Genomic DNA, 25,576 nt, shown 5'->3' on the forward strand with positions numbered 1-25,576 from the left:
GAACCTCAATGGTATGAATTTCAATCTCTTAAGGGAGCGTGGGATCGATTGAAATGGAATCGATACGACCAATTGATCAAAAAATGGTCCATCAACCTAAGTGATACATGTTTCACTCTCTAATGGAAGAGTGGGATTGACTGTACTTGGATTTAGATCAATCACTTCGTCAACTTACGGTAGATGGGGAGAAAGTTTACGGTAATTAGTTGGAAATTGTTACTCAGAAACAGTAAGCTTTTCCAACAATTTTAAGGCTTCATCCATGTTAGGGCAAAGATGACTATGATGAGTCCCTTTGCATAACCTACAAGGAAACCTGACCTTAATATTTTTCCCTCAAATCTGAGAATCACTAGTTGATAGATCAATAGTAAGTTGATCAGAATTATTTGACCATACTTCCAAGACCTTAGGAATACCAAGAAAATTGATAAGGAATTGGTCACCCTTACAATGTTTGCAAGGGTATTTTGGCTTACGATGTATTATGAAGGCTTCCTTAACATTACCAATACTTACATCCATGGTTGGTTGTTTGACTTCTTCCTTATCTTGTTTCTTCTTCGTCTTCCCTTTCTTCTTCTTCTTAGTCACCTGGTTACTAGCATCAAGACTTTTATGAAGCTAAGAATAAAGGGAGGAGGAAATGTTGGTTGAAGAAGGTAAAGGGCCAGCAGTAAGTTGGTGATGTTGAGATGGTGAACTCAGTTGAGGTGAAAAAATCAGTTGAGATGGTATAATTGGAGTATTTGGAATTAAATAAGTTGAGAACAACCATACAGGTAAACCTATCATGAATTTTGGAAGTGTGCTAAGAAGAAATTACATAGATGGGGAAGAGGAGCAAGAAAAGAAACAAGAAACATCAAAAGAAGAGGATATACACCAAGAACCAATCCCAGAGAAACACGAAATTAATCTGACCATATCTTGTAATGCATTGGCAGGAATTACCACTCCTCAAACTCTCAAGATAGAAGGGCATATCAAGAAGAAAAAGGTAATAGTGTTGATTGATTCGTGTAGTACCATAATTTTATTCATTGTAAGATAGCCAAGGAATTGAATTGGTTCCTATATCTAGCACCAGAGTGTCAAGTAATCGTTGCAAATGGAGGAACCATAAATTTCTCTGGAAAGTGCCATAATATCAAGCTATCCATGGGAGAATATGTCTTGAATAGTCCAATGCTTTCCATTCCAATGGGTGGTGCATATGTTGTACTAGGAGTCCAATGGCTACAATCTTTGGGTACGATAGCTTTTAATTTTCAAGAACTTTTCTTGAATTTTTTTTGGGAAAGAAAGGAAGTTGAATTAAGGGGTATCGCAAGGAATTCAAGAAAGATAATTAGCTCTAACAGCATGAAAAAGCTTTTAAATAAAGAACAACGAGGCGTAATTGCACAATTGTGTTCACTAGAGGTTCCCATATCGAAATCATCTATTTCTCTAGATCTCCAAAATGTTTTGGACAATCATTCCAAGGTATTTGAGACTCCCAAAGGCCTCCCAACTATTCATGATCATGATCATGTTATTCATTTGATTCCAGGAAGTTTTCCCCCAAACATCAGGCCTTACAAATATCCCAAATTAAAACAACCAAAATTATACAAAAAAAAAAAAAATACCCAACAATGTTTTGGTTTAATATAGTTTCTTGGTTACATGTATATAATTATAATTCCACCACACATGAAATTTGATTTGATATCCATATAAGGATTTGACATCGATTAACTATGCCATTTATGTTTGTAAATAGTGATGTTATGAGAAATGAATTATACACTTATGGAAATTAAGGATCATTGAATGCGTTTAATAACCACGATGCTTTGAATGGTTCCCGAGACCATCCTTGTACCCTCCCAGGTGTACCCCAACCTGAATTCCACAAGGAGGCCCTTCTGCAGTTGATCTCTTGCCTTTTGATCTGACGACTCATGTGATTTGGGATGGATTTAGGGTAACGGTCTCTGGGTTCACTACTGTGCTCAGTCATTTGTTGCCTTTCTCACCGGCGAGGGAGGCTCTACAAACCATTTTCACCCTTGCCTCCTGTAGCATGGAAACCCATCCAATATTGTCACAAGAGATGTCTAGTTCTGAAATTCCATAATTCTTAGGTTCCTCTTGTAGTTTAATAAGTTTTCTCGGGACTTACCTTGGGTTTATTTAGTAGAAGTCGGTCATTTTCCAGCTCTCAAGCTTCGGTCGGCCTCTTATTCATCTAACGGCGGTAAACCCATTTGAGGACTACTGGTCCCCTTCTTACTGTTCCCTCTTCGCACAGTTTTGGATAGATATTGGTCTTAGAGTTTCGGTCGTGACCATGGCATGTCGAATATCTGGTTGGCTATTGCTTGTAATACATAGTCTCTCATTTTAATGGTCCTTCTAGTTTGGTATGGTTACCATTCAACTTGACAGGGTCAAGCCATTTAAATGAATGTATGATCTATGTTTGCCACTGTCCAGTTGATGTCTATGGAAGGTCGTAAAATTGTTGTAACCCATTACTTTCTTCATTTTGTTGGTCCTTTGTTTCTACTACATCTTTCACAATTTCCTTTAAGAGAAATAGTTTATTATTACAGCAGGGTTTCTTGTTAATTTACTTCCACCTTCTGTTCGACAATTTAATTTGTAAAATCTGCTGAAGTTGGTATCTGGTTAGTTATTGTATGCTCTCGTTACATAATAAATTGTCCGACGTTTACACACTATATTTACCCGTATACACATAGATTATGGTCTTGTACAATCATATTAATGCACCCCTTCCAGGGTTTAATGCTCAAGAAAACAATGCATTAGTTCCATGCCATATTCATTGACAGAGAATTTCCACAATAAAATTTTCTTATTAACCTGAATTGTCATATGTTCTGTACAATTACTAGTTGTTATTTTAATATTACACTGTATGGTTTACATAAGTGAAGGAATTTTGTTTTCTTTGATAGTTCATCAATTACTATAGGGCTTGTCTCCATCCTGGCACTGTCGGTGAGGTTGCTGGAACCAGCTTGGCCTTAGGGCTAATCCAAGTAACATACAGGCTCAATGATTTCGTTATACATAGAAAGAAAATATAGAATAAATTATCAGTTCCATGCCCTTCATTAGATTTTCACAACTCGACTATGTACCAGGCTATCTAAGGCCTCATTGTCTGCAGCACTAACATTAAATATTGAAACATCAGACTTCTAAAGATTAAGAGTTAGGGCCTTTCACACAGGGTTACATTACCTCCTTCTTGTTACCATTTGGTCATCCGAAACCATATCTCATTATTCGAAGGTTTTACTGCTCGCTTCTTTCAATAGTGGAGATATACTAAAGGCTTGAACTAATATTCTTTGAATTGTCCACTCTAATGAGACCCACAAAAGTGTTGGGTTTGTGCTGGAAGTGATCTCTCTATCACAATTCTAACTTTCTAAGATGTTCCTCTTACTAATATCCCTCCTAATTTGGCAGAAAGTTTCCAATCATTTTTTTTCTTCGCTATGAACTGTGCATATCACAAAAATAGTTGCATCTCAGCCATAGTAATACTCTCAGGTTCTTTTCTGCAACATCTCCCATTATTTGTGATAAACTTTCAATTAATAGAATTTACATTAAGCAATAGAAATTACTTTCAACAATAGAATTCTTTAAGCAATTAAGCAAGAGTGATAGTTATCACTGCAAAATTTAATTCCAGTAAAGACTATTCATTAAATAACAGAAGCATATAGTCACAAAATACTTTGTACACTAAAGTGGTCTACTTGTATTTGAATTCTTCAATTGGTTAGGAAAGTGTAATCAGGATGAGACCACGCCTCCCTTCAAATGGAACTAGCAATTACGTCCAGGTTCCCCCCTAACCTTCACTTTCCACACAAGTTGGATATCAACCTCTACAGGTTAAGTTCCCAGACCTCAGGATCCCCCAGTCCAGCTTGAAACACTCAATTTTCATCTAACTATAGAGTTTCCACTGGCCCAGAACCAACTCAGGACAACACTTCGAAAACATTCACATTCCTTATCTTTCTTTACTTAGGTGGTTCTGCCTCCTTTTGGTGGCTAACCCCTTCTCGTCCCTCAGGAGATATTTTATCTCCAGGCCCAGAATGAAAGGAATAACTTCCCCCAACTATCTTTTGGAAGTTTTAATTAGTTAATGAGTCTTCATCCTTATTCCACTTCTTAACATATTTTTAGAATTAACACATAATACAATGCGTTATTTTTTTTTCATGAATTATTTTTCTCCTTTTAATCGTAACTAACAGTAATAATAGTATTAACAGTAATTCTAAAATTTACTTCAGCATCTGAGGGTGTTACACCCTCTAGTCTAGCCAAAGGGAAGGAAAAGGTGGAAGAGGAAACATTTGAGGATTTCTTAAAAAAAAATTAAGGGAAAACGACCATTTTCTAGATTAGGGTTCGTATCCCGTGGGAAACTTAAAATAAAACATTCAGAAAAGCCTTGGTATAGTTTCACCTTCTCAATGTTTTTATTCAAGGTAAAATTGCTACAAGATTCTATCAAAATGAAGGAATATGATATTATGTAGGATTCCATCATTATTTTAAATCTGAGGTTGTGAGGTGGAGCTCAAAGTTCCATAAACCCAAGTGGATCAGTCTCTTTCAAGGATACAATGTAAGGGAAGGCACATAGCCCATCCAACTAGATCCAAAACAACCTAAGACCTTATATCATATATCGAATGGAATAAACACATGTCATGGAAGTTAACCTACAAGAGGTAAATTCCCTTTATTTTGTTCTGCAATCTATGGTCGTTGTATGCAGATTCAATGGTTTCTAACCAAAATATGATGCATTACACAAATGGGTTTTCTCCACTTGGATCCCTAACTATGCTTTATATTTATGCTCCAAAATATTTTTCCTAGTTCAATTTGATACACAAAAAGATTTGGAAGTCATCCTAAATGAGGGACCATAGTTTTGGGGTAGAGAAGTGCCCTTCATTACCCCATGGTTCCCATATTTTGATGCTATTAATATGGTAATATCAATAACGTCGGTATTGGTGAGACTACCCAATATCCCTCTTCCTTTCTGGCACCATAAGGTCCTAAAGGTATTGGAAATAGGAAAATTCAAAACAATGGACCTTGAAAGAAGAGAGAAATGCATTTTTACCTTTGCTAGAATTCGTGTAGAATATATCTGAGCAAATACTTACATAATCATATCCCACTAAAGCATAAAAACTTTTGGTGGACTAAGGTATTAGATTTTTAGAACACAACATTTAGATGTCGAATTTACTTTCAAATAAGACACCTACAAAACACATGCCCACAGGAAAGAATGAATTCAAAAAATAAAAAAAGGCCATTTGAAAATCCAAAGGGATGGCAAGTATCATATCGACATATTTAAGAAGAAGAAGAGGAAGAGCCCATGGAGAACCATAGAAATGTGAATGCTCAAGTCCAATAACGAAATCATGTAGAAGGGGGTGTTGTGACTCATTAGAGATCCAAAATACACGTTCACAAGAGAACCAGACTAGTGATGACCCAAGAATCAGAGCAGTAGGAACATGAAACAAATAATGAAAAGGGTGTGAAGGTTATCAAGAGAAACCATAACTCTGAGGGGTCTGACTCTGTCAAAGAAGTCCCCTTGCAGATAGTTACGAATGAATTGGCAGTGGTATCGTTTGATCTCAACCCCGGGGTGTTAGAAATTAATTAACGGAGCAATGAAACACATAAAATATTGTGGAAAAAAAATACATAAATACATAAAACAAGAGAGACAGAGATTATACGTGGTTCACCCAATTTGGGCTACATCCACCGAGAAACAATCAGTCCTTCCTTTTACATTATCCAACAAAATGAAGAGATACAACCTACAACATATATGTTGTAATTTATTCTTCGCTCTAACACAATCTCCTCTCTCTTTCTTGCTCAGAATAATAATACACATTCGCAATACGATTCCCTCATATAAACTAAGGGTTGACTTCTACGGAAAAAAAAACCCTAAATTAAGATAACTTTTATCATCAAATCATCTGCCTAATGAACGACCTAGATTGGCTACAAAATTACAATATTTTACAAGGTAATTTTTCATCTATTTTTAGCTTCTGGGGCTCACTAGCCCCCAGACCCCCAGTAGGGGGGGACAACCCCCCAGACCCCTACGGGGGGGAAAAGTTCCCCCCACACCCCCTGGGGGGGACAAGTCCTCCCCGCATGGAGGGGTGTATAGTCTTCCTCGCGTATACACCCAATTGAAACAAGACCTATGAATCATGAAGATAATCAGGCTACACACTCGACACGAGGGTTGGCAAGAGCTCTAGGAAAAAGAAAGGACAAAAGGAGCAGTTAGGGGATTTTTATCATACCCACCTTCAATATATTTTTATGTAATTTTCCTTAGTTTTTTTTTATTGCTCGTAAGTTGCATGGATTATATGAAAAAATGCTTTCAACATCTACAAAATGTGAATTTATTACTTGTTTCAAATTGAATAAAACTATTTTTTTTAGTGCAAAAATAAATAAATAAATTAGTATCCAAATCATTACTTATAAATGAATCTCTTATTTAGAAAATAAAAATTTGATATACCAATTTTATGTTTAATTTAACCACATAAAAATAAGTTATTGTAATATACAATCATTAAAATTACTTACAAAACAACGATTAGAAATTAAAATATAAAAATTATATCATAAGCAAATTTCACTATATAATTAACCTTTTCCCATTAAAAAAATCTTAAATTATTATTCTCATGAATTTTATATTACATGTATTTCCAAGACACCGATTGTTAGATATGTGAATGGATTCACAATAAATACTAAATCCAATAAATACTAATAAATGGCATGTTTTTTTATCAATCCACCTATAAGAAAATTTTAAGATGTTATCCTTATAAATCTTATTTTACATATATTCCCAAAACACTCCATTTATAAAATATAAAATCAAAATCAAAATATTATAAAATTTACTTAAATTTATTTTTTTTTATTATTATCAATTGAATAATTTATTTTATTTTTAATAAAAAACACATTTAATATTTTCATATTATAAATTCTATATATATAATTTTTCAATATTTTTATTATTTAAAATATATAATAAAAACAATTACATTTATATATAGTCATGAAATATTAGCTTTGGATTTTATAAATATAATTATATCTATGTTTAACTCATACAAAGTACATGTGCTTATTCCCAACGTACTCTATGTATATGGTTGGAATCACACATATTGTTACATGTGCTTTTTCCCAACGTACTCAATGTTAGCGATATGGTGGAATCACAATGTTGAATCTCATGAGTCAATATACTCAACAATATGGGGAAGTTTACATATAAGTATTAAATCTGACTCATATATAAGGAGCATTGTCATATTCCTAACATATCGAATATCAATGTGGGTGGAATTACACTTAAGGTTAAATCACATATAACGTTAATGTGGTTGGAATTACACTTAATGTTAAATCAGTCTATGAATGAGGTATAAGGAATCCAAAATTTATTTATTATAAGATTTGGACTTTTAGATATATTCACAAATCTTTAGCTTTTGGTTATTTCAAAAGTGAAATCACATCTAATATCAATGTAGTTGGAATTATACCTAATGTTAAATCAGTCTATGAATGAGATATAAGGAATCTAAAATTTATTCATTATAAGATTTGGACTTTTAGATATATTTACAAGTCTTTAGCTTTTGGTTATGTAAGAAGTAAAATCACATCTAAAGTTGACTTATACATAATGAAGATGGTTTTATTCCTAACATGCTTAATGACAATTTTGTAAGTAGAATCATATGTAATGTTAAATCTAATTTATACATCAAGAGCGTGCCCTTATTTCTAATATAACCTATGTGGATCATGTGGGTGGCATTACACATCATGTTAAATTTGACTCATGTATAAGAAGCATGTTCTTATTCCCAAAATATGTGAGTGGAATCACATATAATGTTAAATGGTATATATTTGGATGAATGACATATAAGAAATTTGAATCTTTTGGTCAAGTTGTAATTTTTCATTATAAAAATTGTATTTTCTAATTATAAATGGATTCAATGTGGAAATTTTCCTTTTCACGGGATCATGCAATCTCAGCTATTATATATACAATTCCAGCATTTTTTTATTGAATTTTAAACAATAACAACAAATATAAACTCTAGTCATTAAATGATTTGGGTTTTTTCTATCAGTTATATAAGTTTTAGTCAAATTATAAATTTATTAAAATTATATTTTATGATTATAAATAAATTACATGCCACTATATATACAATTATAGCATATTTTCGAAATTTTCAAATTAACTCAAAGAAAAATCAGTTAAAAAAGTTAACTATAACCTATTAAATTACTCTAATTACATTTATATATAATTTAAATATACTCACTATGCAATTAAAATTACATCAAAAATCAATTTACATGTAACAAATAAATAATCTATATAATAAAATTTATTTTGATAAAATTTATTTATTTTTAATTAATAATTATAAAATTTTTAATAAAATTATAATTCAATAATGTCTTCAGAGATTCTTACTTGATGTCAAATACCATGCAATATCAAATACTATGTTGCCAGGAAACATGGGTGCGGGGACAGGGACGGGGACGGGGACGGCATTTTTGGAAACAGGGTGCGTGGGTTCGTCGGATAATATAATAATATTAAATTTTAATAATTATATTTTATAAATTTATAATTTATAATTAATAATATATGTGAAATTTGAATTTGACAATTTGTATATTTTTTCAACTTTAAACAAGAAAACTTTAATGATAATCATTTAAACATTGCACATCATTGAACATTCAACATTGACATTGAAATTTCAAAATTTATCAGTTAAACTTATCACCAAAAAATTGTTCATTGTTTACATATTAACATGAATCATGATATATGTCCATTGTCATACTACATTCAAAATTTGCCTTAAAGCATCTTCAAACATGAACTAGGAAATTTTAAAATACTAAATAGCTAAAGCCTAAGGAACAATGGCTTCCTCAAGCCATGTCTTCAAAATCCATGTCATCAACATCACTTAGATCTTCAGCTAGCATGTTCTCCATGTAGGAATCACACTCATCAACAGACTCTCGCTCATCCATAGCAATTGGAGGTAGATTGATAAGGCCATCTGGTTGTATCTCCTCGTCCACACACGAAGCATCATCTATGTGTTGGTCCCATCTCTTGAAAGGACCCTTCTTATACCCAGGGTCTTTTCGAGATATGAGACGAAGTGTGCTATGAATGTACACTAAGTTTTCTGCCTTCTTTGAGCCCAACCTATTTCTCTTTACTGAATGAATAAAGGCATACGTGCTCCAATTCCTCTCACAAGATGAAGAAATAGCTACCTGAAATATTAGGGGGAGCCCATTAAATTAGTTATAATAATATCATTTTAAAAATAAAAACTAAGACTAAAATGAAAATTTAAAAATTAAAAATTAAAATTAATTTCCTATATTTAATTGAGAATTTTCAAATTTTGAGTAAGATGAGGGAATCCAAATTAGCTACCTGTCCACGTAACCGTATGGCAAATTGCTGCAACTCAGGAGCATCAACACCATGAAGCCACCACCAATCAATTGGATCCTTATTCTTGCGTCTATCTGCCAAAGATACATGTGAACCAAAGACACCTCGGCCACGTGAAAATTGGGCAAACTGAGATCATATGTCAGAGGCTTCTTCTGTATTACCATAAATTTTCTTGACAGCGTTCAAGAATCCTTTGAACACCTCTCTATCTTGGGATGGAGGCCTCCTTCCTGTTGTGGGATCATACCATTTTGGATTAACTGCATAAGCTGCCATATGAAGACAGGTATTCAGTTTATTCCAACGCCCATGTATAAACTCTTTCAGTTGTGGCCATAAAGTAGGATCCTTCCTATCTATGATGGTTTGGATCCGCTCACACATGGAGTCCATGTTCTCATAAATCTCACCTAAACATGGACCATCTGTGTCTGCATAGCGGATCATATCACAAATTGGTTCTATAATTTCCACAACAAATTTGGCATCAACCCAAAAATTATCATTCAAAATCAACCTCTTCACCTCCAAAGCTGCATCTGAGGTAGATAACCTCCATTGTTCCCACATGTCACTAACGACTGTGGCAGATAAAGCCTCCTTCATCTCCACAAGCCGCCTAAGTAAATTGTAGTAAGTTGCGAATCTGGTATCTACTGGTTTAAGAAGCTCCATTTTTGCATGCTTGCGGTAAATGGCTTGTGACTGATGATGGTTGCATATAAAAATTTGAATTTTGCGGCCATTTTCAATTAATGCTTGAATCCATTCAATTTTTCCAATGTCCTTCAATGCATTATTCATAGCATGCACAGCACATGGTGTCCAAAAAATATGCCTGGGTACATCAAGGACAAAATTAAAATATTAATAAATCAAGGACTAAACTTAAAAAATTTAAAAATGTAATTTATCATTTCTGTAATTTAAATATAAGATAAGTCAAACATGAAAGTTGAAACTTGTCACTTACTTGTACTCCTTCTGAACCATTGCTCCTGCTGCTTTGCACACTGGAGCTGCATCAGTAATAACTTGAACAACATTGGATGGCCCCACCTCTGCAATGGCATCACATAATTGGTCTTTTAAGAACATAGTGTTCTTTTCTTGACCAGAACAATCAATGGCCCTAAGAAAATAAGGCCTAGACATGGAAGAGACAATGATGTTTATTAATGGACGATTCCTACAATCAGTCCATCCATCCATGACAATGGAGCATCCATCTACACTCCAAGATTCCTTCAAGGGTGCCATTGCCTTCTCAAGACGGGCTTTCTCCTTGTCCACCAATACAGTTCGAAGCTTTTCATAACCAGGAGCTTTATACCCTTGAGGTCCATCATTGATAGCACGAACCATTTGCTCAAAATAGGGGGAACGAGCTACATTAAAGGGAATGCCACATGCAAGAAAAAATCTTGCTATTGCAAGATCAACACCATCCCTACCTTTCACATCAAACATGTCATAAAGGCCACCAAGTTTAGGCTTCTTGCGTGTTTGATTGGTAGTGATTTTTGATGCTCTAGATGACACTGACACATACTCATCACCAGTTTCATCTTCATCATCAAATGGTAATTCTTCTTCATTTGAATCATCATTTTCAGTCACATTGTGAGATGGCTTAGAGATCTCTTTGCTTGCCTTACCATCAGCCTTTTGTTGCTCTCTTTGTGCACTAGGGAGTCTAGTGGGATCATTTGGGTCTCCAGTGCAAGCATCAACACCCTTCCTTGGTATCTGCATAAAATGAGCTTTAACTCTGGTATAGCTCCCTTTCCATTCAAGCTGACATAAAGTGCATTTTATTGTTGCTGTCCCCCCAGCACCTTTTGGAGGTTTTTGCCTATCCACATATTTCCAAAGTGGATATTGTGGACTTGCTGGAGACATTTTTTATTTTGCAAATTTTGGAAGACAATTTGAATCTGTTTAACAAAATTGAAAGTAAAAGTTATGTTAATACTTCTGGTATGGTCATCACCTTATTAATTTAAATAATAAATTATTAAATAGTAATCACTCCAACGACAACTAATCACTCCCACAGTCTTGTGGGTGAATTACTTCACTGTGGGATGGTAATACTAATATATGGCAGAATGCCAGAAACAGAACTGAGAGATGGTTGTAGAAGGCATAGTATTTAAATACTTCTCAATGTTTTACAAGAGACCCAATGTTATATATTTTTATTGTCTTCACGAAGACCTAATGATATACATTTTTATTGTCTTCAAGAAAACCTTGTACTCTCACTATATCGGCGAAATCCTCTGGTAATACTAGTTTCAATGACTTCAATGATTTATGCTTCAGCTTTCATAAATTTTAATTTTTAATATTTCAGGTGGGCCCCTCATATCAGTGACCCCAACATCTCCTATGATTTTTCCTAGAATTTGGGGTTGTGCTTCCACACATCCCCAGATGCATTTCCCAGCTTCCACCTCCCTGTATCCTGGAAACTTTGTGGAACATTGGAGTGTTTATCAAAAAGTAAACTTGAGTTACTAACTATAGTCATAATGCATTGCCATGATCAAAACATTTGCCACCACTAGAATTTTATCTTGATTCTTAAGAAGAGATTGGCATCAAGCATGTCAAATATACTTGTATTGCAAGTGGGAATTCAGGTTAGAAAAATGATGAATCTGTCAAATAAGTTTTGAACTTTTTCCATTTTATATTTCTTAGCGTTGTCTCTGTACTGAAGCTTAGGAGCTCTAAGTAGATAGGGGACACTATCTTGTAAATAGAAAACCAAGATAGAGTCATGTTCTGTCTCAAGAGACACAGTGCCCAGTGTTAGAACCTATGCCTATTTGTAAATTGATGTGAATAAGGTTACGGAGTTAGAAGCACAAAAACCGTAAACGGTAATAGTGATGAAATGAATCAAGGCTATTTAAATATTGTTATTACTTAATCGATCCGGTTACGTTATTCTTCTGTTGCACAGGAACCGTTCCCAGCTTTTCAAAAACAAGATTCCAGCATTCAGCCTTTCCGGTAGCCTTGGAACAGTTACGAAACATGCCAGATCCAACTGGAACGACTAGGGGAGATCAGGAACTAAATGGAAGCATTTTAAAAGCAAATGTGAGAACAAAGAAATGGTTTCATGGGCTAAAAGTTGCAGCTACAACACTCTTCTAAACAGCTCAAAACGATCTAAGACTATCAGCTGAGAGCATGAATTGAATCTTTCGCAAATATCATTATCTAAGCATGCTTTGCTCCATGTTATGGGGGGTTGTCTTTCTCTATACACCATGAAATTTAAATATATCATCTGCCTTTCAAAGATTCTGTTTGCATGTTTTAGAAAACCCCATACTGAAAACAGAGAACACGGGCCTAGACTCTACAAAGAACTTGTAAATAGTAAATACCGTCCACTGCCGTTGAAGTTGCACGGTCCACTGCCCACTGCTGCCGGAAGCTGCCCACGGTCCACGCTGAAGCTGCTCACTGCTGCGAAACTGGTATGTCGTGGTGCTCTGCCGCCAAGAACCTCTGCCGCCAAGAACAATGAGTATAGCGTATCACTTATTTTTTAAACAATGATATTTGCCTTTAAGATTTAGGGTGTTTTAAATTATTTTTTAAATTTCATTGTTTCAATAAAAAAAATTATTTTTTTTATGGAAGAACCCATTAGTTTTTTAATGAAGAACCCAAAGAACCCCGAAGAACCCAAAGAACCCGAAGAACCCAAGAACCCAAGAACCCGAAGAACCCAAGAACCCAAGCACCCGTCAGAAGGCAAGAACCCGTTTTTTTTTAAGAACCCAATTTTTTTTTGAAGAACCCAGTTCTTCTGGTGCATCTGAGAAGAACCCGTACCCGAATCCGGGACTTGGGTGCGGGAACCCGGGATGGGTTCGAGAACCCCACCCCCGGGTGCGGGTACCCGTGCAACACAGATCAAATATTATGTTTACAAATTTCTACATTTCTTCCGAATGTATGTTTGATTGAATTTAAAATAAAATAATAAAGATACAAATTATAACCTATTAAGATTAAATAAACTACGTTGGTGTATATTCCAGATACACTCACTATTGGTTAAGGATCATGCTTTAATCCGTAGCTCATATGTATTCCCAACCGACCCAGTGTTGTATATATTCCCAAATGTATACCTCCATGGAATGAGGTATTAAATTTTAGAACACGACATATGTCAAATTTTTATTTCAAACAAGACTCGTATAGAACATATGGCCAAAAGTTATTTCAAGCAAGACTCGTATAGAACATATGGCCAAAGGAAAAATGAATTTAGAAAAGAAAAAGAAACCAGATTAAAAGTCAAAGGGATGGTGGTATCCTATCCCCATAATTAAGAAGAAGAGGAAGAGCTCATGGATAACCATACAATGTAAATGCTCAAGTCCAATATGGAAATCAAGTAGAAGGGGGTGTTATGACTTATCCAAGATCCAAAACACACGTTCATAAGAATACTAAAGTAGTGAAGATCCAAGAATGAAAGCAGTAGGAACAAGAGAGACATAATGAAATGTGTATGGAGGCTAACAAGAGAAACCATACTTCTTAGTGGTCTAGTTTTGACAAAGAAGTCCCCTTGCAGATAGTTGCAAATAAGAAGTTAAGGAAATTTTTATTATACTTAATTTTAATTTTAATATATTTTTATGTAATTTTTTTAGTTTTTTACCATAAGTTGTATGGATTATATAAATTAATGTTTTGAACATCTACAAAATGTAATTTTGTTCTTTTTTTGGAAAAAATACAATTGTTTGTTTTCCGTGCAAAAATAAATAAATAAATTAGAAATGAATCTCTTATTTCCCAAATAAAAAATTTCATATACTAATTTTATATTCAATTTAATAAAAAATAAATAAATTATTGCTGTTATGTACAACCATTAAAATTACTTACAAAACAAAAATTAAAAATTAAAATACAAAAATTATATCATAAAGAACTATAATTTTAAATTGGCATCCTCATAAATCTTATATTACATGTATTCTCAAAACAATATTCTATAAGTTGTCATCCTCATAAATCTTATATTACATGTATTCTCAAAACACTAATGGTTAGATATGCCCATGGATTCACACTCAATATTGATAAGTAACTAGCTTTTTATCACTCCACCTGTAAATTATAAAGAAGAAAATTTTAAAATGTTATCCTTATAAATCTTATCTTACATATATTTCCAAAACATTGATAATTATATATGCCAATGGATCCATACTCAATACTAATAAACAACAAGATTTTTATAACTCCACCGTATAAAGAAAAAATCAAAATATTATAAGATATAGATTTTTTAAGATTATTAAGGATTGATTAATTTATTTTATATTTAATAAAATATAAATTTAATATTTTATTTATTTTATATTTGATTGTAATATCTATATATATATATATATAATAATAAAATAGTATCGATATTTAATATTCAAATTACATTTATATATAATCATAAAATATTAATTTTTTATTATACGAGTGAAATTATATTTACGCTTAATTCATACAAGGTACATGTGTTTATTTCCAACATACTCAATGTATGTGGGTGGAATCACACATAATGTTAAATCTAAGGAACAATTCTTATTGTGAACATATATACTCAACACGTGAGCAAAATCACGCATAATGTTAAATCTGACTGATACATAAGGAGCATTGTCATATTCCAAACATATCTAATGTCGATCATGAGGGTGGTATTACACCTAATGTTAAATCACATATAACCTCTATGAATGAGGTATAAGGAATCTAAAATTTAATCAGTTTTATATATATTCACAAGTCTGGCTTTTGGTTATGTAAGTGAAATCAGATGTAAATTTGACTCATACATAATGAACATGGTTTTATTCTTAACATGTTTTTATATATATTCACAAGTCTGGCTTTTGGTTGTGTACGTGAAATCAGATGTAAAGTTGACTCATACATAATGAACATGGTTTTATTCTTAACATGTTTAATATTGGTAGTCTGAGTGGAATTATATGTAATGTTCAATATAACTTAAGAGCATGTTATAACATGAGTTATGTGGATTATGTGGGTAGCATCACACATCATATTAAATCTAGATTAAGAGCATGTTCTTATTTCCAACGTAACATGATATATGTAGATCATGTGGGTGGCATCACACATCATGTTAAATCTAGCTCAAGCATAAGAAGCATGTCCTTATTTTTAGAGTGGAATTATATGTAACATTAAATCTAACTCATACATCAAGAGCATGCCCTTATTCCCAACATAATACAACATAGGTGGATCATGTGGGTGGCATCACACATAATGTTAAATTTAGCTCAAGCATAAAAAGCATACCCTTATTCCTAAGATATGTGTGTGGAATCACATTTAATGTTAAATGGCATACACGTGGATTACGACATCTAAGAAATTTGAATTTTTTTTATCAAGTTGTAACTTTTCATTGTTTAAAATATACTTTCTAATTATTAATGGATTGAATACCCTTGAAATTTCTTGTTTCAGGAGGATCATGCAATCTCAGCAATTATATATACAATTGTAGTGTGTTTTTATTAAATTTCTTGTTTCACGAGGATCATGCAATCTCAGCACCTATATATACAATTCCAGTGTGTTTTTATTAAATTTTGAACAATAACAACGAATATGAACTCTAATCAATAAATGATCTGAACTTTTTCTATCTTTTCTATCATTTATATAAATTTGGTCAAATTATAATTTTCATTATTAAAATTATCTTTTATAATTATAAATGAATTCCATGCCAGAGTGGAATTATACAAACTCAACCTTTATATATACAATTATAACATTTTTTCTAAATTTTTTAATTGACTTTAAAAACATTTAGTTAAAAAAAAATTAAATAGATTAATCTGATCACACTTATATATATTTTAAAAACATTCATTATGCAATTAAATCACATCCAAAATCATTTTACATTTAAAAAAAATAAAACATTCCTAAAATAAGATTTAATTTTTAAATCACATCCAAAATCACTTTATATGTAAAAAAAATAATAAAAAAACTATATATTTTAATTTTTTAATAATTATAGGTCTTAAATCACATCCAAAATCACTTTACACTTTACATGTAAAAAAACATTTAATAAAAAAAAAAATCACATCCAAAATCAAATGCAAAAAAAAATAAAAATAAAGAAAAGATCTGTATATTTTTATTTTTTAATAATTATATATTTTTTTAATGAAATTATAATTCAGTAATGTTGGCAGAGATTCTACTTGATGTGAAATACCTTGCACTATCAAGTATTATGTTAACAAATTCGTGTATTTCTTCCCAATGTATGCTCTATTGACTTAAAAATAAAAATAATAATAATACAAATGCAAATTATAACCTATTAAGATTAAATAAATTAAATAAACGACGTTGGTGTATATTCCAGAGACACTCACTATTGGTTATGTTAGTGGAATCATAACCAGGGTTGATTGACACTGAAGATCATGCTTTAAACCGTATCTGAGATGTACTATTCCCAACCGACCCAATGTTGCTGTCTTCCCAAATGTTGGCCAAGTGGGTGCAATAACAGCTCATGTTAAATCACACAGACAAGGGCGCTGAATGACATAAAAGTATCGGTGTTTTTAGCATACGTTCACAGCGTATAAGAGGCGGCATGAACATGACAAGTGCAACGCCGCGGAAATTTTTTTCCAGAGTTTATATACCGCGACGCTCCCTTTCTGGATGAATTATCTCGATCCTGATTGGATCCTGTTGGGTATTTTTACATGGAGAATACCAACACCAAACAAATAAATACCACAGAGCCAATGCTCTGTTTCATTTGTTCCAGGATATTTACACAGGGAAGCTTTTAAAACAAAAAATAACTCATAAGACAGCATTTCACAGTCACAAAGACATTTCTATTAATTTAGAACAAAACACTGATACATATTTCTTCCTCTGTGCAGAGAGGGATTTACAAAACAAACTCTGTTGCAGTCACAGATTTTCCACTGCTGTGGAGATTACATAAACAGCTTCATACTATTCCTGTGTTTTACAATGACCCAAAAAAAATTACATGCCTCCCCTGTTCTGTATCTCGCACTGCTGTGCGTTCATTACAAAAATCGCACTACTGTGCGCAGCCATCACATAACACCATTACATAAAAAGAATTGTGCGCAGGCACAATACCCATCACCAAAAAAAAATCGCGCACATCACTATACGCTGCCGCAGCCACAATACACCATACACCAAAAAAAAAACTACACATAAAAAACTGCATAACTCTTGCCACACGCAGGCTTACATAGCGATATATAAAAACATATAAAAAATGGGACGTGTGCCCATCACCATATTAAACATATGCCCATAACCATAATAAAGGCCGCCACCCAATTCTACGTAGGCACATTAAAAACCATTAACTTCATCACCTACGGCGGTCAACGCAAAAAGACTTTCAATCCACGTAAAAATGTGATTTGACATGGGCCCGTGCACCTTCGGGAAATCGACGGCAGAGATCGGGCACCCTGAACACTTGGCTGATCCAACGAGGTTCGCACACCAACCTCGGGAAAACCAAACGGACTTTAGCGTCCGGGGAAAGCGGTTTCGTCGTTCGTACTAGGGACGCGTGGCGGGGTGTGATTGTGTCGGAGCCTCCGCTACGGAAACAGCCTTTTGCCAAAGGCGGCGCGGGGAGACCGGGCGGATTCGTTCTGGCGGTTTTGGGTGTTGGTACGGCTGCTGAATCGGCTGCCCACGTCCGCCTGCTACCTGCAGTTGGAATTAACATTCCAACACTCCCCTTTAATTTCAACTGCTGGGCATTAGGACATACCCAAGCACTTCCTCTCGTAGAGGGATTCCTCAGTACTGCTGTTACAAAGATATCTTCCTCACATAGAGGGATTCACCAACTGCTTCTGATGCAGTTCACAAACAAACAAAGTTGTCTTCCTCTTAATAGAGGGATTCACCTGAAACTGTGCTTAAGAGCACCTTCTTCATGACAGAGGGTTTCACCATAACAATGTGCTGAAGAGCACCTTCGTCATGACAGAGGGATTCACCATAACAATGTGCTGAAGAGCACCTTCCTCATGACAGAGGGATTTACCAAACTATGCTAAAGAGCATCTTCCTCTCAACAGAGGGATTCACTAATGACTATGCTGAAAAGCATCATCCTCTTGATAGAGGGTTTCACCAAATGACTGCTTCAAATGCAGTTCCAAAACAAACAATCATTGCACTGATGTGTGTGCAAACTCATTACAATGTTCTTTTATGCTGATGCATATTCTCGGCTGCACTGTTGTGCCATCTTCTTTACTGTGTCTACCCCACACTGCTGTGTCTACACTTGCACTGCTTGTGCACTTTTCAAAGACAAATACTCTGTCTTTTCTGGAACAATTACATTGTCCCAACTTACAAATTTACACTGTTGTGTGTAAATATTTCTTACATTCACTGTTGTTGCATATATTGCATTTCAATTCAATGAACAACAAATTCATTACATTTACCTTTACTGATGTAAGGAAAATTTCTTTTGCATGTGCTACTGTCCATTACATCTCATTTCTTCAACAAAACTTTAATGCTACTGCATCTTTCTTGTTTGCATTGTTGTGCGCTTCTCCTTCTTCACGATGGGAAAACTTTTCTTCAAGCTGCTGCTGTCCATACACTTGCTGTTGTGTTGCTGCTGCAATTTGCACTGCTGTGTGCACATACACTTGGCACTTCATTCTCCACAAAAAATAACACAGGCCGCTGCCTTTTCTTATGCACCCTTGCTTCACACAATCTTAGTCTTCATTTTTTTTACACAATGCACTACTGTGCAATTCCTTTGGCTTTCTGCTGCCACACACATTCTTATACATCCAGTGTGCATTAAAAATCTGCTGTCCTTGTTTTTCTTTATGCATTTCTTTGCATGCTGCATTGCATAAAAAAAACATTACATTTTTTTTTTACTGCTGTGTGAAAGAATTTCATTGCATTCTCAGCCACTGGACATTTATGCTCTGCTGCGTTTTGCCTTCTTCTCATTTTCTTCTCATTGCTTTGCATTTTCAATGCCAATACAAAACATTTCCTTCTCCTGTGTATTATACTCACTCTGCTGTGAGTATATTCTCTCACATTTCATAAAAGAAAACTACATTCCATTGCTATGCATTTCAATGCATGTACTCCATAAAAAATTTCAAACTGTTGTTTTATGTTTTGTCCTCCCACTGCTGTGAGGGTCTCCATGCTCTGCATACTCCTTATTGCGCCACTGCAATTCACATTTGAGCGTTGTCCCCTTTTCTTCTCTGCTCTTATGGCAGATTTGATTTCATGTCTTTCCTTTATAAAAAGAAGTCTTCATTAAAGAATGATTGTTAAGACAGTTCAGCAATAAAAAATTACAAGCTCCCCTTTAGTGTATGCTTGTCTTCTTTTGGCAAATTCTTCTCAAAACAAATTTAGATCCACTGGGAAGTTCAAAGGGTTTTCAGATTGTATTACCTTCCTTCTCCATACTTGTGTAACTTTCTTCTTTTGCATGGGTCTAGCTTGTGTAAGAGCCCATGTCAAGTTACAATCTCGTGCCATATGCCCAATGTTATGACACTTGAAACATTCAACATTGTTCATGAATAACATTTCATGACTTCTTCTAAAATTGTTTCTTGGAGATTGTCGGAGACCACAACATCTATCTTTATGAAATGCTCTACAGTCTTTTGCCATATGACCAAAGTTTGAGCAAGAGTAACAATAACCATAAAATGAACTTTGGTACCTTGGAGATGGAGGTTTCCTTGATGTACTTCTAAATCCTTGCTGCCTTGAGATCCTTTGTTGATGACCATTGCATCTTTCCTCTTTGCCATTAGCTACATTTCTTCTTGGAGCTGGTTTTCTTCTTGGAGTAGGATTTCTTCTATTGCAGCCTTCATTTTTCTCCTTGCCTTTGCTGGAACTAGGAGCATCACAACTTCTTTGTGGCTTCTTCACATCTCCTTTGCTTAAAGCATCCTAATCCTTGTTTGAGGGTTCACCTACATACCCAAGTCCTGATTTATCAAATGGAGATCTATGATAGCTAAGCATGTCATCCAACGCTTGAGAGCTCTTCATGATCTTGTTCATCCCTTCAACCTTCTTCCTGAGGAGGACAATCTCTTCTTCTAGCTTTTCACATACATCATTTCTCTTTGCTAGTTGTCCCTCAATTTCTTCCTTGCTACGAGTAGCTTCAGCTGCTACTACTTTGAAGGAGATAATCTCTGTCTTCATTTTGGAGATTTCTTCATCTTCTGCTTGACTGCTCTTCATTTTCTTTTCAGCTCCTTGTGCCTGCTTCCTAGCTTCTTGTAGTTCAGACTTAAGGGAGGAGACCTCTACCTTGTATTGTCCAATCTCTTCTACAAGTTTGTTCACTCTCATGTGCCTTTGTTCAAGTTGACTTGTCAAGACATCTGCCTGCTTCTTTGCTTCATTCAGCTGATTTGTCATGGATATGACTTCTTCATGATGTTTCTTCTTGCATTGGTCAAGCTCCTTCTTAAGCTTGGCAAGCTCTTCATCCCTTTCTCTTACTTGAAGCTTGATGAGGTCAAGCTTTTCATTCTCAGCTTCTATGATGGGTTCATAAGTTTCTTCTTGACTCATTGTCATGGTCAGTGCTCCCTTTGCATGAAGGTCATGCAGTCTGTCCCATATATCTTTTGCTGATGTATATTTTCCTAGATTCTTCTTCACAGAATCAGGGAGACCATCCAAGATATTCTTTGTTGCTTGTGCATCATACTCCATGGATTCTTTATCCATCTTGCTGTCATCAATCACTGACTCCCAGACTTCAATCCCCTCAGACATTAGGAAAGCCCTCATCTTTATTTCCCATACATCAAAGTTTCCATCAAACTTTGGGGTTTCAAATAAAATGTATTCAAATAAATTGTCTTCTATTTTAATAGAGGAGGGAGACACATTTTTAACAGGCCTGGAGGCTTTCTTCTTTGACCTTGCCATTCTTATCTAGGCTTTAAATACTTGACTGTGTTTTCTTTTAAATCACTGACTGTTCCTTCAACAGTAACACAAAGGAAAGCTTTGAAAAATACCTTAACCCTTTTGGCTGTGACTTCACACTACTGGAGAGGTTTGACTACTGCAACAACACCTTCCTTCAGCTTCTTTGAGTCTTCAAAGAGCCTGGACTAGCTCTGATACCACTGTTGGGTATTTTTACATGGAGAATACCAAAACCAAACAAATAAATACCACAGAGCCAATGCTCTGTTTCATTTGTTCCAGGATCTTTACACAGGGAAGCTTTTAAAACCAAAAATAACTCATAAGACAGCATTTCACAGTCACAAAGACATTTCTATTAATTTAGAACAAAACACTGATACATATTTCTTCCTCTGTGCAGAGAGGGATTTACAAAACAAACTCTGTTGCAGTCACAGATTTTCCACTGTTGTGGAGATTACATAAACAGCTTCATACTATTCCTGTGTTTTACAATGACCCAAAAAAAATTACATGCCTCCCTTGTTCTGTATCTCGCATTGCTGTGCGTTCATTACAAAAATCGCACTACTGTGCACAACCATCACATAACACCATTACATAAAAAGAATTGTGCACAGGCACAATACCCATCACCCAAAAAAAATCGCGCACATCACTATACGCTGCCACAGCCACAATACACCATACACCAAAAAAAAACTACACATAAAAAACTGCATAACTCTTGCCACACGCAGGCTTACATAGCGATATATAAAAACATATAAAAAATGGGACGTGTGCCCATCACCATATTAAACATATGCCCATAACCATAATAAAGGCCACCACCCAATTCTACGTAGGCACATTAAAAACCATTAACTTCATCACCTACGGCGGTCAACGCAAAAAGACTTTCAATCCACGCAAAAATGTGATTTGACGTGGGCCCGTGCACCTTCGGGAAATCGACGGCAGAGATCGGGCGCCCTAAACACTTGGCTGATCCAACGAGGTTCGCACACCAACCTCGGGAAAACCAAACGGACTTTAGCGTCCGGGGAAAGCGGTTTCGTCGTTCGTACTGGGGACACGTGGCGGGGTGTGATTGTGTCGGAGCCTCCGCTACGAAAACAGCCTTTTGCCAAAGGCGGTGCGGGGAGACCGGGCGGATTCATTCTGGCGGTTTTGGGTGTTGGTACGGCTGCTGAATCGGCTGCCCACGTCCGCCTGCTGCCTGCAGTTGGAATTAACATTCCAATAGATCCAGATAGTTTTAACTTTGATGTCCAAAAGTTTCGCCTGCACTTGGAGGGTTGGCCGTAGCCTTAGGCTGCAGTCTTTGAACTGTGCAAAAATGGACTCGGGAAACAAACCGTTGTTGTACCGAGCGTCCTGGCTTGTGTTTGCGGTGACGGTGATGTTGGCAATGGCGCCTGTCTCTTCGGCGATAGTCCAAACCCATAAATGGACGCTCAGTTACCAAAATTGGTCTCCTGATTGTGTGCAAACGACGACTATCTCCATTAATGGGCAGTATCCGGGTCCAACAATCAGAGTTCGGGAAGGAGACACCGTTGTAGTTGAATTAAACAACCAGATGCCCACTGAAAATGTTGTTATTCACTGGCATGGAATTCGCCAGGTGTGTTCTGTCTCTACCAAAGGAATTCGACAACTAATTCTTATGTTGGTGAATTGATTGTCGTTACCCCTATATGCTCTTATCATATAATACAGTACTGATCAATATGTTGTGGTTCAGAAAGGAACTCCGTGGAGCGATGGAACTCCCATGTCCCAATGTGTGATCCAACCGGGCGACACTTTCATCTACAGATTTGTTGTGGACAATGTATGTTTATCATGTTTTTACTTTTCTACAGTTACGTCTTTGGGATTCTGTAATTAGAAGACTATGTCCTAATGTTATCATTCATATATATATATATATATATATGCAGCCTGGGACATACTTCTATCATGGCCATTACGGTCTGCAGCGATCGGCTGGTTTATATGGGTCGTTGATAGTCGATTCCGCAAAACCAGAGCCCTTCGTCTATGATGGGGAACTGAGCATCATCCTCAATGACTGGTGGCACACTAGCACTTACGAACAAGCAGTGGGCCTCTCATCCAATCCCTTCGTCTGGGTTGGAGATCCTCAGGTATTATTCTGCCATGGAACTACTTTTCTATGATCGAAACTTGGAAGTTCAATTAATAGAAGTGAATTTTCTGGTTGAATACATTGCAGTCTCTATTGATAGAGGGCAGAGGAAAATACGACTGCTCGTTAGACAGCACAAAAACTTGCAACGCTACAAGCCGCCAATGCTCACCCCACATTTTACCAGTAAAACCTGGCAAGACATACCGCCTACGCATCGCCAGCGTAGCCTCTTTATGCGCTCTCAATTTTCTGATTCAGGTGAAATAACACATTCATTGATTCGATAATCTTTCATCTTTAATTAGAAGTTAAAGCAGTTGTCTATAACGCGATTTTTTGAAAGTCTTTCCGCCGTGTTTTTCCGGTCGAAATCTGACAGGAATTTATTGGAATCGAAGTTTGATAGCTAGTTTTTGCACAATGAAAGCGTCGCAGGGGCAGGGGTTTTTCAGGGTGCTGAATCCAAATATGCAGTTAAAAAACCATTTTAACTGCAACAAATCAAGATTTAACCTCAATTTCTTCCGGATTCCGTCACCGAAATCTCCAAAAAAATCGCATTATAGACAACTCCGAAGTTAAAATGTGAACTAATTATTTGTTCTATGATTGTCAGGGACACAACATGACCGTTGTTGAGGCTGACGAGCACAACGTAGAACCAGTGTCGGTGCGGAATCTGGACGTGTATTCGGGAGAATCGTATTCAGTTTTGGTAAGGACAGATCAGGATCCCTCGAAAAACTATTGGGCAGCCGTGAATGTGAGAGGGCGGCAAGCCAAGACGCCGACTGGCCTGGCCATCCTCAACTATCTCCCCAATCCCTCCTCTAATCGGCCCACCACGCCGCCCCCTCCAAGCCCTCTCTGAAACGACTTTACCTATAGTAAGACCTTAGCCAAGAAGTTCCTGGCCCTCCGCGGACACGAAAAGCCTCCTCCTATGAAATCTACCAGACAGATGATCTTACTCAACACCCAGAACAAGATCAATGGATTTGTAAAATGGGCAGTCAACAACATCTCTCTGGTTACTCCTCCCACTCCATACCTGGCCGCCATGAAATACAAAATCCAAGGCGCCTATGACCCCACGCCCCTTCCGGACACCTACCACCCTCGAGACTACAACATCTATGTTCCTCCCCCCAACCCTAATACGACTGAAGGGAATGGCGTGTACGTATTTGAGCTGAACTCTGTAGTAGATGTGATTCTTCAGAATGCAAACACACTGACTGTAAATATCTCGGAGATGCATCCATGGCACCTGCACGGTCACGATTTTTGGGTTCTTGGTTACGGTGATGGCGTGTTCGATCCCCTAGAAGATCCCAAGAAATACAACTTGGTCAATCCTCCTCTTCGTAACACGGTGGCTCTGTTTCCGTATGGATGGACAGCTCTGCGGTTCAGGGCAGACAATCCCGGAGTGTGGGTTTTCCATTGCCATTTGTAAGCCCATTTCTTCATGGGAATGGGGGTGATGTTTGCAGAAGGTATTGAGAAACTAGGAAGGTTGCCTCGTTCCGCCACGGGATGTGGCCTCACACTCAATAAGATGATGCGTAACTGATACATCTTGGATTCAATAAGATGATGCGTCACTGATACATATTGGATTCAATAAGATGATGCGTCACTGA

General features: G+C 35.9%; 1 protein-coding gene and 1 pseudogene across 1 annotated transcript; one reads left to right on the forward strand and one right to left on the reverse strand.

The window, feature by feature from the left end:
* Positions 1 to 9,120: 9,120 nt before the first annotated feature.
* Positions 9,121 to 11,569, reverse strand: LOC149163856 (uncharacterized). The gene is made up of 6 exons (XM_089429282.1): positions 11,326 to 11,569; positions 10,641 to 11,208; positions 9,829 to 10,505; positions 9,644 to 9,738; positions 9,421 to 9,477; positions 9,121 to 9,321 (listed from the first exon to the last, which is right to left on the reverse strand). Exons 1-6 carry the CDS (start codon positions 11,567 to 11,569, stop codon positions 9,121 to 9,123), a joined length of 1,842 nt encoding a protein of 613 aa, XP_089285408.1.
* An 11,542-nt stretch (positions 11,570 to 23,111) lies between these two features.
* LOC149163857 (L-ascorbate oxidase-like) lies at positions 23,112 to 25,506 on the forward strand (annotated as a pseudogene).
* Positions 25,507 to 25,576: the final 70 nt, after the last annotated feature.

This window comes from Pinus tabuliformis, chromosome 5_1 (genome assembly GCF_031772625.1).
Source record: "Pinus tabuliformis cultivar Carrire ecotype Pingquan chromosome 5_1, CPIR1, whole genome shotgun sequence".
Taxonomy (NCBI): domain Eukaryota; kingdom Viridiplantae; phylum Streptophyta; class Pinopsida; order Pinales; family Pinaceae; genus Pinus; species Pinus tabuliformis.

What these genes read in the sequence shown, in the direction of transcription:
- LOC149163856 (XM_089429282.1), bottom strand. Translation starts at nt 11,569, where the DNA reads ATGTCTCCAGCAAGTCCACAATATCCACTTTGGAAATATGTGGATAGG. An exon ending in AGAGCAACAAAAGGCTGATG is followed by an intron (nt 11,209 to 11,325) that starts GTAAGGCAAGCA and finishes AGTATGTGTCAG; the next exon opens with TGTCATCTAGAGCATCAAAA. An exon ending in CGCTGTCAAGAAAATTTATG is followed by an intron (nt 9,739 to 9,828) that starts GTAATACAGAAG and finishes TATCTTTGGCAG; the next exon opens with ATAGACGCAAGAATAAGGAT.